The sequence below is a fragment of the Chiloscyllium plagiosum genome, chromosome 5 (assembly GCF_004010195.1).
Source record: "Chiloscyllium plagiosum isolate BGI_BamShark_2017 chromosome 5, ASM401019v2, whole genome shotgun sequence".
NCBI lineage: Eukaryota > Metazoa > Chordata > Chondrichthyes > Orectolobiformes > Hemiscylliidae > Chiloscyllium > Chiloscyllium plagiosum.
The window spans coordinates 79614676-79628624 of NC_057714.1; the positions used below are offsets into that span (position 1 = coordinate 79614676).

Sequence of the window (13949 nt, forward strand, 5' to 3'; positions counted from 1 at the left end):
GCGCTTCTTTGTTGTTTCCTCCGGTGTTTATAGTGGTCTGTCCCCTATACACTACTATCATAGGGCAAGCCAGACAGAGAACAGCCAGGGAATTCCTAGAGGCATGGCATTCATCCACAAACTCCATCAACAAACACATCGACCTGGACCCAATATACCAACCACTACAGCGGACAGCTGAAACTGACAACCGGAAGCGGCAGGGACAGACCACTATAAACACCGGAGGAAACATCAAAGAAGCGCTTCGCAGGAGGCTCCCAAGCACTGATGATGTTGCCTAGCCAGGGGACGAAATGTTTGCAACAAAAACTTCCAGCTCAGCGAACAGAACCACAACAACGAGCACCCGAGCTACAAATCTTCGCACAAACTTTGAATTTTTATTTAATACTGAAGCTTCAATACACTGTGCTACTTAGCCACTTACAGCACATATCATACTATCTACCTCTCATTAAGTTTTCTTTGTTCTTTCTCTATCTTCTTGAGTTTCTGAAGATCTTCAATGACTTTGTCTTTACTCATAGGCTCAGTTTCCACCTGTGAAAAACATGAAAATGAAGAACAATTGTTTTCTAAAAGGCTATCCAAAATTCTTGCCAGCTGCATCCATGAACTTCTTTTCAAAAATTAGTACCATTTAGAGCTCAATATTTAGCACTATTATCTCACAGCACCAGGGACACAGGTTCAAGTCCAGGCTTTGGTGACTGTCTGTCTGGAGTTTATACTGGGTACTTCGGTTTCTTCCCACAGTCCAAAGATGTATAGGCTAGGTGGATTGGCTGAGGTAAATTTCCCCATAGTGTCCAGGGATGTATAATTTAAATAGGTTAGCCATGGCAAATGCAGGGCTATGAGGATATTGTGGGGTCTGGAAGGAGTGTTCTTCAGAGGGTTGGTGCAGAATCAATAGACCTGATGGCCTCTTTCTGCACTGCACATTAAATCATGAGTATTATTACTGATTTATAAAGATATCTATATTTCAAGGGAAGACTTTCTCTGCTTACTTTTGTGACAAAAATATTCTTCAACATTTATTTTTATTATACATAGTGCACATGTATTTCTACAGCAGCTTTCCTCAAACCCTATGTACAGAAAATATATCTCTATTACCTGTTCTGGCACTGGACAAACTTCCTTCTCCTTGACAGTTTCCTTCTGTGCAGCAGAGAGTTTCCTCTGGTGAGCTAATTCTGTTTCCTTTTCTTTTAAGGACACAGCCAGCTCTTGAGCAGTTCGCTCCTGCTCTTCCATCTGCATCAAAAGAAAGAATAAACAGTGATATTGTGAATTTAGAAGCTGCATGAAACAAAATTAGTTATCAGTGCAGGACAAGAAATTTTACAAATTGCTACTATTACTTAATAACCAATTGATATTACACAATAGAAAATATGGGTTGAAATTCTCCATTTGCATAAGAGGCAAAGAGGACCTTTATCTCACACTGAATTTCATTGTGAATGCCAGATAAAATGTCGATGTTTGAATTGTCCAAGTCTGCATACATTTGTTATCTGTTTTTCCCAGGCCTAGAATTTGTTTTGAAGTTCCAAACTTTGGAAAAATAATTAATTATATTTTAAAATGGGTGGTGTAAGTATTCTGTACTCTTTCAGAATTGATTAACTAAGCCAATTACTCTATTTGGAAATTTGCTCACAGTAAATTTAATTTGATTGTTCAATCTAATTATAACAGTTTCATTATGTCATGATTTAGACTTCAGGTATAAAATCTGTACATTCTCCATCTGAGTGCTTTGCGTTGTGACAGATGTCTTTGCTTGTTACTGTTATTATTCTTACTAACGTCTATGCAATCTGTGTAAGAACAAATAAGGTAAGGGAATCCCTTAGAAGTCCCTGTTGACACCGGTGAGCTGGCAACTTAGATTTTGACATTTGAATATTTTTGAAACACAGCCTAAGGACTTCTAATGTATTTTTAAATGCTTCACCAGAGGGTCCTTCCAAGACCTGGAAAGATTATATTAGCATTTAGCATAACCTTACCAATGCATACAGGAGGTCATCAACACTTTCATTGCATTCATTATGGGTCTTCCACTTGTTAAGATAACAACTTTGAACTAAATGCTAAGAGTTGGGTGAGTAAGGGAAAATTTTATCACCTTTAAAAATATAATATTGCTTGTATTTCATATTGCACATTTAACTGCAATTTACTACTTCAATTCTAAATTTCATTCAAGCTTAAGCATGGAGACACAAGTTACTTAAGGAAACTAGCTTAAACTGTTTTTATTTCTGGACCCAGGGCTCAGCTATTGCTTCATCTTCAGATAATATCAATAGAGGCATCTCTATTGTGACTTAGTATTGAGTGAGACTTTGAACAGAATGATGAAGTTAGGTGGAAAAAGAAAGAAGTGCTCATTTGCTTTTTATTAACTTGTTTCATCCTGTACAAACTGGTTCCTACTCAACTAGAAGAGAAGAAGGTTGAGTATCTCATAAATCCAAGATGTCGGACGGGAAAAATTGTGGCTGTTAGAGCTATTCCTTTTTGGAGGAATTTTAGGTGTTGGAGGTGATTTCCTCGAATTCCAGGAGCAGCAATTACTGTTTTATTTCTTGTTGCATTGTTTTGGAACTTTGGGGGACAAAAGATCAAAACAATAGCACTTTAAAAAAGTAGGCAGACAGGCAAAGGCAGCGACCACATGGTCTGAGAAAGAAACTTGCACTGTTGTCTGACACAGCAGTGAATCTGCACGGTTACTGACTTTGCTGTTTGAGCTCAAATATCTCTGAACATCAGAGTGTGTCTAGGAAAAATAAACAAACAGCGAAATTCACAGTTGACCTTGGAGGAACCTTGGGAGGGCTCACAGCATTGGAACAGATAACTGCATAGTTTTTAAAATGTAGCCTTACCGTAAATCTACAAGATCTTTTCTCTGGGTTGGGGGAGTCCGGAATTAGAAGGCATAGGTTTAGAGTGAGAGGGGAAAAGTTTAAAAGGGATCCAAGGGGCAACATTTTCATACAGAGGGTGGTATGTGTATGAAATGAGCTGCTAGAGGAAGTGGTGGAGGCTGGTACAATTAGAACATTCAAAAGGCATCTGGATGGGTAGATGAACAGGAAGGGTTTAGAGGGATATGGGCCAAGTGTTGGCAAATGGGACTAGATTAGGTTAGGATATCTAGTTGGCATGGACGTGTTGGATTGAAGGGTCTGCTTCTGTGCTGTACATCTCTATGCCTTGATGACTCAAAGTAAGGCATATTCTGTTCCTAAGATTTAAAAGAGGATAGGCATTGATAGTAAGGTGAATAAAATATATAAAAATAACATTAAAAATTGAATAGAATAATTAAGTAGTCAATTAAAACATATTAAGGATGAGAGGACAGGGGATGTATTAAGGCTGGTAGCATGCATGAACTCCTGGATCCAGGTGTGATCCAAAGTAAATGCATCTGCAAGTAAATATCTGTCACTCAAGGAGCTTTGGATTGGAGTTTAGTCTCTGAACTACACCGATTATTGGACATAGGGAGGAAGAAAGTTCCTTGGATATCAAAGTGACTCCACACAGCATGGTATCCTGTCACCAAGACACCCTTTATTTACACATGGAGAATCCTTGACATTGATCCAGCTCCCTCAGAGCCAGGTCTCAGAGTAAACAGAACCTCTGATATCCCTATTTATATCTGTCAGCCATAGCTTCCTGTATGGACCAGATTAATACCCCAATCATGGAACTCATAATCTAAGAGGTCCGCCTGACGGACCTCATCATGATCACTACAGCCCTCCCCTTCTGAGTCTGATAACATAGGTTGCTTCTTTTTTTTTTGTAGCTCCTCCTGGGGAATTTTAGCACTGGGTCAGGATCCTCCAACTCTGCCTCTGACATGAGCAGCATTTAACGCAGAGTAGCTTGCCTCATGTGCCCGGAGCATCCTGGAAAGAAATAATTCTCCTCTTTAGGTGGCAAAGGCATTGAGGCAATGACATCTGCTGTGCCCATCTCAGATTCTCAGGTATTCTCAATGCTTGGTGAAGAGGGAAAACCCACAGATTCCAAAACAGTCGGGGAGCCAGACATGTTTTGGTCCTGCACCATTTGCTAATTTGTAGCTTCATGTGGTGCTTGTTCTGGACTGTCACACCTACCCAAACTTTATACATCAATCGACCTGACCTCGCATCGACCATGCCTCTTACCCATACAGACCCATTCCCATGGTTCCCACACCAAACTTTGTCTCCTGAAGTAAACTGTCTCTCCTGCTTAGTGGAGTGTTGTGTCCGGCATTGGTATTCCTGATACTGTTTCACCGTCCCTGCCCTAGGTCCTGGAGGATCAGATTTAACCTGGTGTGGATTCTTCTCCCCATTAGTAACTCTATTGGAGTTGTCCCTGTAGTTACATGAGGGGTGATACTTGTAATCAAATAGAAACTAGGGCAGTTTTGTATCTCGTGAAGTTGTAGGCTGCTTCTTTGAATCTGATGTCAAAGTTTGGACTGCTTTTAGTGCCAGACCATTGGATAATGCTTGGCATGGACTTATCCTTGTATGTTGAATCCCATTTGACTTTAGGAAATACACAAATTCCCTGTTAGTAAATGATGGTCAGTTATCTGTGAGCAATGCTTCCTGGAGTCTGTGTATTGCAAAAGATTAAATTCCCTACAGTACGAAACAGGCCCTTCGGCCCAACAAGTCCACACCAGACCTCTGAACAGCAGCCCACTCAGACCCATTCCTCTACCCCATATTTACCCCTGACTAATGCAGCTAACACTGGGCAATTTAGCATGGCTAATTCACCTGACCTGCATATCTTTGGATTGTGGGAGGAAACCCACGCAGATGGGGAGAATGTGCAAACTCCACACAGGCAGTCAGCCAAGCCGAGAATCGAACCTAGGTCCCTGACACTGTGAAGTAGCAGTGCTAACCACTGAGCCACCGTGCCACAGATTTTCTATCATCAAGACGTGCACAGTTTTTCTATTGTCATCCCCATGTATGATGAATGTGCATGTCCAGCTATTTCAAGTGGTTGGCCACAATGACTAAGAACACTGAGCTCATGAAAGGACCTGCATCGTCAATGTGTAATCGAATCCAAGATTTACCCAGCCACTTCCATGATTGTGGGGGACCTGTTGGTGGTAATTTCTGTCCTTGTTGGCACTCTGGGCAGTGCCCCAACAATGCAGCTATGTCTGCATCCAGTTCTGGCCACCAGACATAACTTATCACCAACATATTCATTTTGGAAACGTCTGGATGACCCTAGTGGAATTCAACCAATGTCTGGTGGCGACCTTTGCTCAGGACAATCACTCTTGCTCTCCATAATAATTTGCCATCTTCTACTTCAATACGGTCTCTCCAGGTCCAAAAAGATTTCAATTCTGGCTGTGATGGCTCTTTGGTTTCTCCCATCATCAGTATTGCCAGGACCAGATCTTTCTGTGTCCAAAGTCTGATATTGTCAACTGTGACTGGAAGTGTGTCGAGAAAATTTAAAGGACTCTTCTAGTAGCAATACCACTAGTGGTGTAACTGTAGTGAGACATGGCTCAATACTAATTGGCCTATCAGATGGTGTTCCAACTTAAAATTATATGCACTTAGAATTAGAGCCCACCACTGATTTTGGCCTGAAGGTTTGTGCAGCACTGCCTTGTCCTCTTTAAGTAGAACTAGCAGGGGTTTGTGGTCTGTTATTATTACAAATTCACATCTGTAAATGTATTGGTGGAATTTCCTGACTCCAAGTATGCCGGCCAAACCTTCCTTCTCTATCTGGGCAAATGTATGCTTTGTATTAGCTAAAGTCCTGGATGTAGAGGTTATTTGCATTCCTCTCCATTGGGCCAAATAAGAGGTACTACCACCCTGATGCCACATACGGAGGCATTGCATGTCAATACCAGGTCTCACTGGGACTATTGTGCAGTAACACCTTCCAGGATGATAGCTGTTTCTTCTCTTACCCAAAAGCTGTGGCTTGGCTATGCAACATTCTCTAGGGCTGACCTTTTTTTAACAGTTGATGCAAAGGTGCCAGGATGGATGCCAGATTATGCAGGAACTTTCCACAATATTTCACCGAAGGAAAGACCTAAGCTCCTGGACACATGTGGGAGCTAGGGCACCTTTGAATAGAATACAATTCCTACAGTGCAGAAACAGGCCAATCGGCCCAACAGGTCCACATTGACCCTCTGAAGAGTATTCCACCCAGATCCATTCCCTGACCCTATCTCTGTAACTATGCATTTCCCATGGCTAATCCACCTAACCTACATATCCCTGGACACATGGGCAATTTAGCATGGCCAATCCACCTATTTGCACATCTTTGTCTGTGGGAGGAAACTGGAATACCCAGAGGAAATCCACGCAGACATAGGGAAAATGAGCAAACGCTGCACAGGCAATCATCACAGGGTGGAATCAAACCTGGGTCCTTGCTGTGAGACAGCAGTGCTAACCATTGAGCCACCATGATTGCCCTCATTTTATCTTCCAACAGGTATATCCAGATCTTGTCAATTCTACAGCCCAAGATGGTCACTTGGGGTGCCTGGAACATACATTTTTCCCTTTTAAAGCATATACCAACCTGGGACAAATGTCTAAAGACTATGTCCAAGTTCTCTAAGTGTTCCTTTTTGGTCTTTCCTGTTACCTACATAAGTGGTGCAATGGGGTGCACCTTGTAAAATGTTCTCCATTGTCTGCTGGAAAATTACACAGGCTGATGATACTCCAAGTGGCGGTCTCGTACATGTGCATAAATCCTCTAAGTGATGGAATGGGTCTTTATACAGCTGCGAATTTGTTTAAAATTCCCACAAAGGCGAACCAACTCATTGGGCTTCACAAATGGTACAACTGGTGCTGCCCATTACACAAAATGAATTTGTTTGATGATTCCTTCCTTTCCAGACTCCTGATTTCTGCCTACACTTTTGCACATAAGGTAAATGGCATGGACAGGCCTTTCAGAGTCATGGAATTGCCTCCTGGTCAACATACAAAGTAGCCTTGGCTTCTTTGATAGTCCCGAGACCTTCCTGAAAAATGTCCGGGACTTCACTCAAGCAGCCATTTTCTAATTGAAAAATGTTGGGCCAATCTAAGTGAGTCTCTCTCAACTAATTTTGACCCATCAAGCTTCGGCCCAAACGTTTTACTACAATCAGTGGGAACTGAACTAGTTGCTTCTCATTGGAGTCTGGGACTGAAGTTGTACCCTTAATCTGTAACAGTTCCCTGGTATAGGTTCTCAGTTTAGCCAAAGTCTTGCGCAAACTTAAGGGTGGGAGTCCAGAGCAAATTTTGTTAAACACTGGTTTGCGATCACTGAAATGGCCAAACTGGTATTGAACTTCATTAGAACTGTGTGACCATTTAACCAGGCGTTTATTTTGATTGGTTCTGATCTGGACATTGCTAAGTAATGCAACTGTTTCAAACCACACATAGGTGGATTTTACAGGTTGTGCATTCTCCTGGATACGGCCTATTCTGGATACAGAACTTAGGTCCAGTGGGACTCTTTTGCTGTCTTGAGTCCACATACCAGCAGCAACCACAATGCCTTGCCAGCCTGCATCCCAAAGAAAATTTTAACCGTTTGGCCGAGGGTTGGCTTTGTTTTGGGGTTTTGTTGTGGGCTGACTTAGAGTCCCTCTGTTCAGGATATGTCCTGAGTGAGGCTATGTAATTGCCTTCAATCAAGTTGGACTGATGAAGGTGTGTACTTCCATCACAATACCCTGCACTTCATATGCTCCATTTGCTGCATTTTCCAATGATAAAGCCAGATATAGTGCTTGTTTGAAGTCCATTTGGGCTTCAGCTAGAGGCGCTTTCGCATGGTTACATCATTGATTCCACTTACCAAATGGTCTGTCAGCATCTTATTAAGGTTAAACCAAAGTCACATGTCTCTGCAAGTCGTCTTAACCTAGTCAAAAATCTCATCATGAATTCTTGAATTGCCGAGTAAAAACAATAGCATCTCAGAATTAGAAGAGGCTTGGGGTTGCAATATTCCTTAACTATATTCATCAACTCACGAAAGGTTTTAGTATCTGGTGCCTCAGGGAAGGTTAGGGTCCACAGGCTGTCAGGAGAATACTAATTGCTTTTCATCTGTCCCAATGTCATTTGCCTGGAAAAAATAATGTATCCTTTCCACATACTGGGTCCAGGTCTTTGTTGGCAGGATGGAACAAGTCTAGCTGCTCAAATAATGGTATGATGCCAGAAATGCTTACTGCAACTCAAAGTTGACTGTTGCAAGTGAATTTCTTCAGGAGCATGCTTTTCACTTGTCACCACTGAAATATCTCCACAGAGACCAGTATCCTATCACCAAGTCACCCTTTATTTACATGTGGAGAGCTCTTGACACAGATCCAGCTCCCTCAGTGCCAGCTCTCAGAGTAAACAGAACCTCTGAAACTCCTAATTATATCTGTCACCCAAGACTTCCTGATTGGACCAAATTAACAGCCCAAATCACAGAACTCATATTCTATGAGGTCCATCCATCTGACCTTGGCACAATCACTACTGACAACTTGCTTGAAGTGGCAGTCACACCCTTGGGATTGGTCCTCTCTTCGGTTTGGTGGTCAGGAATTGATAGATATCATTAGAGTGAGGCAGTTAGGAGGAAATAGAGGTGCCAGAAGTGCTGATCGGATGATCTATCTTGGCATCTTCCAGTGGTTCCAGTGCATCACAGATACCAGTCTTTAATCAGTTTGATTACTGCAAAGGCCAAGGTACCTGAAAAAAATACTAAAGACCCCAATTTACGAAATGACGTCACCAACCCAAAGAAACCCAAACATATAAATAGAAAACAGGAATCATCAGCAGTGCTTTGTCCAGAGGCTCACTGAGGACATTACCGAGTATGGTGACAAAATGTCTGAAAATGAACCTCAGCAAGCAAACCTACATCCAGAATACTAAAGGATTGTGCTCCAGAACTTGCTCCTTCCCTAGCCAAGCTCTTCTAACACTGGCAGCTGCTCGAAAATGTGGAAAATTACCCTGATATGTCCTGTACGCAAAAAGCAAGACAAATCCAACCCAGCCAATTAGCACTCCTTAATCATCAGTAAAGTGATAGAAGGTGTCATCAACAATGTTATCAAGCAGCACCTGCTCAGCAATAACCTACTCACTGTCATTCTGTTTGGGTTCTGCCAGGGTCACACAGCTCCTAGTTTGGTTATAGCTTTGATTTAAAAACTAACTAAACAGCAAAATTACAGAAGTGAGATGAGTGACAGCTCTTGACATCAAGGCCACATTCAATGAAGTGTGGATCAAAGGCCTTAGCAAAGCTGGAATCAATAGGAAGCAGTGGACAAAGTCTCTCTGGTTGGACCCATAGGAAGATTGTTGTGGTTGTTGGATATCAGTCATCTCAGCTCCAGGACATCTGTACAGGACTTCCACAGCGTCGTGTCCCAGGCCCATCCATTTTCAGTTGCTTCATTAAAACTGGGGATGTGTGCTAATGATTACACGATGTTCACACCATTTTTGATTCCTCATATAATGAAGCAGCCCATGTTCAAATGCAGCAAGATATGGACAATATCTAGGCTGGGCTGACAATTAGCAAGTAACAATCACACCACATTAATTCTAGGCAATGACCATCTCCAGTAAGAGACAATCTAATCACCACTCCTTGACAATCAATGGTGTTACCATCACTGAATTGCCCACTATCAATATCTAGAAGGAACCAATAACAAGAAACTTTACTGGACTCGCCACATAAACACAGTGGCACCAAGAGCAGATCAGAGGCTAGGGGTACTGTGGCAAGTAAGTCACCTCCTGACTTCCTAAAGCCTGTCCACCATCTTCCAGGTACAAGTCAGGTGTGTGATGGAATAATTCCCAGTTGCCTGGGTAAGTGTAGCTCCAAAAACACTCAAGAAGCTTGACACAATCCTTGACGAAGCAGCCCACTTGTTTGGCACCACATCTACAAGCATCTATTCCCTCCCAACTTGTCAGTAGCAGCATTGTGTACTATCTGCAAAGTGTATTGCAGAAATTCATCAACGGTCCTTAGTTAGCATCTCCAAAATCCATAACCAATTCCATCGAGAAGAACAAAGGCAGCAGAAACACCAGAAGTTCCCCTCCAAACCATTCCCATTCCTCACTTGGAAATATATCGCCGTTCTTTCAAAACTGCTGGGTCAAAATCTAGGAATACCTTCCCTCAGGGTACTATGGGGCACAACCCACAGCATGTGGACTGCAGCAGTTCAAGAGGGAAGCTCACCACTACCTTCTCAATGGCAATTAGAGATAGGCAATAAATAAGGACAATAAACAGTGGATGGGCCAGCCAGTCTCACCCACATCCCATGACTGAAACAAAATGGTAGGAGTACAAGAGCCTTAGCCTTTGCAATTGTTCAACAGTTTTAAGCATCTTTCAGTGAGTTAGAATTAAATGAAGTGCTGCAAGATGGATGAACTCACATGATCATGGCACTCTGTTATGGGAAGTGGTGGAACTAAAGGGAATGTGGTTATAGTAGATGACTATAGTCGTGAGGGGGATTAACTCTACTCCACAACAAAGAACAAGAGGTAGAAAGCTGTATTGCTGTACTAGTGCCAGGTTTTCAGACATCAGAATCAAAGTTGGAGAGGATCTAGTTGACATGGTTCATATGGGTAACTGCAATATAGATAGGACCATGAAAGAAGTTTTGCATAGACAGTGTGAAGAGCTAGGCTTCAAACTAAGGAGCAGATCCTGGAAAGTAATGATCTCTGGTTTATTACTTGAGACATAAGTAAATTGGCATAGTTAATTTAGAGAAACATGTTAGAGAAATTAATGTGTGGCTCAAAGACCAGTTGCACTGGAACCTCCTTAGTGCAGATGGTTTGGATGGAGTTGTTTTTGTCAGGTGTGTTCAGGAGAGTTTCCTTAGTCAGCATGTAGACAGACCGACGAGGGGAGAGGATATTTTGGATTTGGTGCTCGGCAATGAGCCAGGACAGGTGTCAGACCTCGCGGTGGGAGAACACTTTGGTGACAGTGATCACAACTGCTTCACATTTACCACAGCCTTGGAGAGGGAAAGGAGCAGTTACTGAGGGGAGATAGTTAGTTGGGGAAAAGGAAATTATGACACTATCAGACAGGAGTTGGGAAGTACAGACTGGGAGCAATTGTTCCACAGAAAGGGCATAGCAGATATGTGGAGACTGTTTAAGGTGCAGTTGTTGTGAGTAACGCATAAATTTGTTTCGCTGAGACAGGTAAGAAGGGGTAAGATTAAGGAACCTTGGATGATGAGAACAGAAGGCAGTTTACGTAAGGTGGAGGAAGCAAGGATCTAGCACAGCTTTAGAGGATCACAGGCTTGCTAGAAAGGAGCTCAGAAATGGACTGAGGAGAGCCAGGAGGGGGCACAAAAAAGACTTGGCAAGTAGGATTAGGGAGAACTCAAAGGCATTTTACTCATATGTGAGGAATAAAAGATTGGTCAGGGAGAAGGTAGAGCCGATCAGGGATAGCATAGGGAACTTTTGCGTGGAGTCTGAGCAGATAGGCGAGGGCCTGAATGAGTTTTTTGCTTCGGTTTTCACTAAATGAAAGGGACCTGGTTGTGAATGAGAATTTTGAGGAGCTTGGATACAGGCTTTTCCACATCAAGATTGATAAAGTTGATGTACTGGAAATTTTGGCAAACATTAAGATTGATAAGTCCTCAGGGTCAGACCAGATTTATCCTAGGCTGCTCCGGGAAGGGAGAAAGGAGGTTGCTAAGCTGCTGGTGAAGATCTTTGCCTCCTCACTCTCCACGGGAGTCATACCGGAGGATTGGAAGGAGGCGAATGTTGTTTCTCTTTTCGAGAAGGGTAATAGGGAAATCCCTGGCAATTATAGAACAGTCAGTCTTACGTCTGTGGTCAGCAAAGTTTTGAAAAGAATTCTGAGGAATAGGACTAATGACTATTTGGCAAAGCATAGCGTGATTAAAGGCAGTCAGCATGGCTTTGTGAGGGGCAGGTCATGCCTCACAAATCTTACTGAATTCTTCAAGGAGGTGACAAGACAGGTCGACGAAGGTCGTGCAGTGGATGTGGTGTATATGGACCAGCAAGGCATTTGACAAGGTTCCCCATGGTAGGCTCAGTCATAAAGTCAGGAAGTATGGGATAAGGGGAGATTTGGCTATTTGGATTCAGAATTGGTTGGCTGACAGAAGGCAGAGAGTGGTTGTAGTTGGAAAATATTCTGCCTGGAGGTTAGTGTTGAATGGGGTCCCGCAGGGCTCTGTTCTTGGGCCCCTGGTCTTTGTAGTTTTTATAAATGACTTGGATGAGGAGGTTGATGGGTGGGTTCATAAATTTGCAGATGACACAAAGGTTGGAGGTGTCATTGATAGTATAGAGGGCTACTGCAGGCTACAGTGTGACATAGACAGGATGCAGAGCTGGGCTGAGAAATGGCAGATGGAGTTCAACCTGGATGAATGTAAAGTGATGCATTTTGGAAGGTTGAACTCGAATGCTGAATATAGGATTGAGGTCAGGATTCTTGGCAGTGTCGAGGAACAGAGGGATCTGGGTGTGCAAGTACATAGATCCCTCAAAGTGCCACCCAAGTGGATAGGGTTGTTAAGAAAGTATATGGTGTTTTGGCTTTCATTGACTGGGGGATCGGGTTTAAGAGCCGTGAGGTTTTGCTGCAGCTCTACAAATCCCTGGTGAGACCACACTTGGAATATTGTGTCCAGTTCTGGTCGCCCAGCTAAGGAAAGATACAGAGGCTTTGGAGATGGTGCAAAGAAGGTTTACCAGGATGCTGCCTGGACTGGAGGGCTGGTCTAATGAAGAGAGATTGACTAAGCTTGGACTTTTCTCTCTGGATAAAAGGAGGAAGAGAGGTGACCTGATCGAGGTGTATAAGATAATGATAGGAATGGATAGAGTCAATAGCTAGAGATTTTTCCCCAGGGCAGGATTGACTGGCACGAGGGGTCATGGTTTTAAGATATTAGGAGAAAAGTATAGAGGGGATGTCAGAGGAAGGTTCTTTACACAGAAAGTTGTGAATGCATGGAATGTGTTGCCAGCGGTGGTGGTGGAAGCATAATCATTAGGGACATGTAAGCAACTGCTGGATATGCAAATGAATAGCAGTGAATTGAGGGGTGCGTAGGTTAAGTTATTTTCTTTTACATTAGGATTAATCCTTGGTACATCATCGTGGGCCAAAGGGCTTGTTCTGTGCTGTACTTTTCTATGTTCTATGTTCTATGTTCATGGGGGTATACGCATTAGTACTGGGGAATGTGGGATCTGTACCAGTGTGCCAGCCTACAGCTTAACAATGTTGGTGCCAGTATTCTGGCAAGGTATACAATTACAGAAGTACAGAGGATTTTAAACAAAATAATGACAAGTGATCAAATTTGGGAAGATGTGATGAAGAATAGGAACAAGACAGGAGAGACAAGTATTAATGTGGGAAGTGATAAATAAACTGTGACAGGAAGAGAGACAGAGAGACTCCAAACCTGAGCATAATTCAACAGAATGACTTGAAGTTACAAAAATCATAAAAGAACAAATCTGAAGTCCCTATTTCTGAACTCACACAGCATTCAAAACAAACAGATGGACAGCGAAGAGGGTTACCTCAGATTACGACAAGATCTTGACCAGATGGGCCAATGGGCTGAGAAGTGACAGATGGAGTTTAATTCAGATAAATGCGAGGTGCTGCATTTTGAGAAAGCAAATCTTAGCAGGACTTATACACTTAATGGTAAGGTCCTAGGGAGTGTTGCTGAACAAAGAGACCTTGGAGTGCAGGTTCATAGCTCCTTGAAAGTGGAGTCGCAGGTAGATAGGATAGTGAAG

The 13949-nt window shown here is 42.7% G+C and overlaps 1 protein-coding gene across 6 annotated transcripts in view; it reads right to left on the bottom strand.

Moving 5' to 3' along the window:
* c5h10orf67 (chromosome 5 C10orf67 homolog) overlaps positions 1 to 13949 on the bottom strand; it is a 309052-nt gene that overhangs the window by 55191 nt on the left and 239912 nt on the right. For all 6 annotated transcript variants that reach the window (XM_043690454.1, XM_043690457.1, XM_043690459.1 and 3 more), the window contains 2 exons: positions 1126 to 1266; positions 452 to 543 (listed from right to left, as the gene is read on the bottom strand). In XM_043690454.1, the coding sequence (XP_043546389.1) occupies positions 452 to 543; positions 1126 to 1266 (233 nt within the window). The remainder of the gene's footprint in view (positions 1 to 451; positions 544 to 1125; positions 1267 to 13949) is intronic.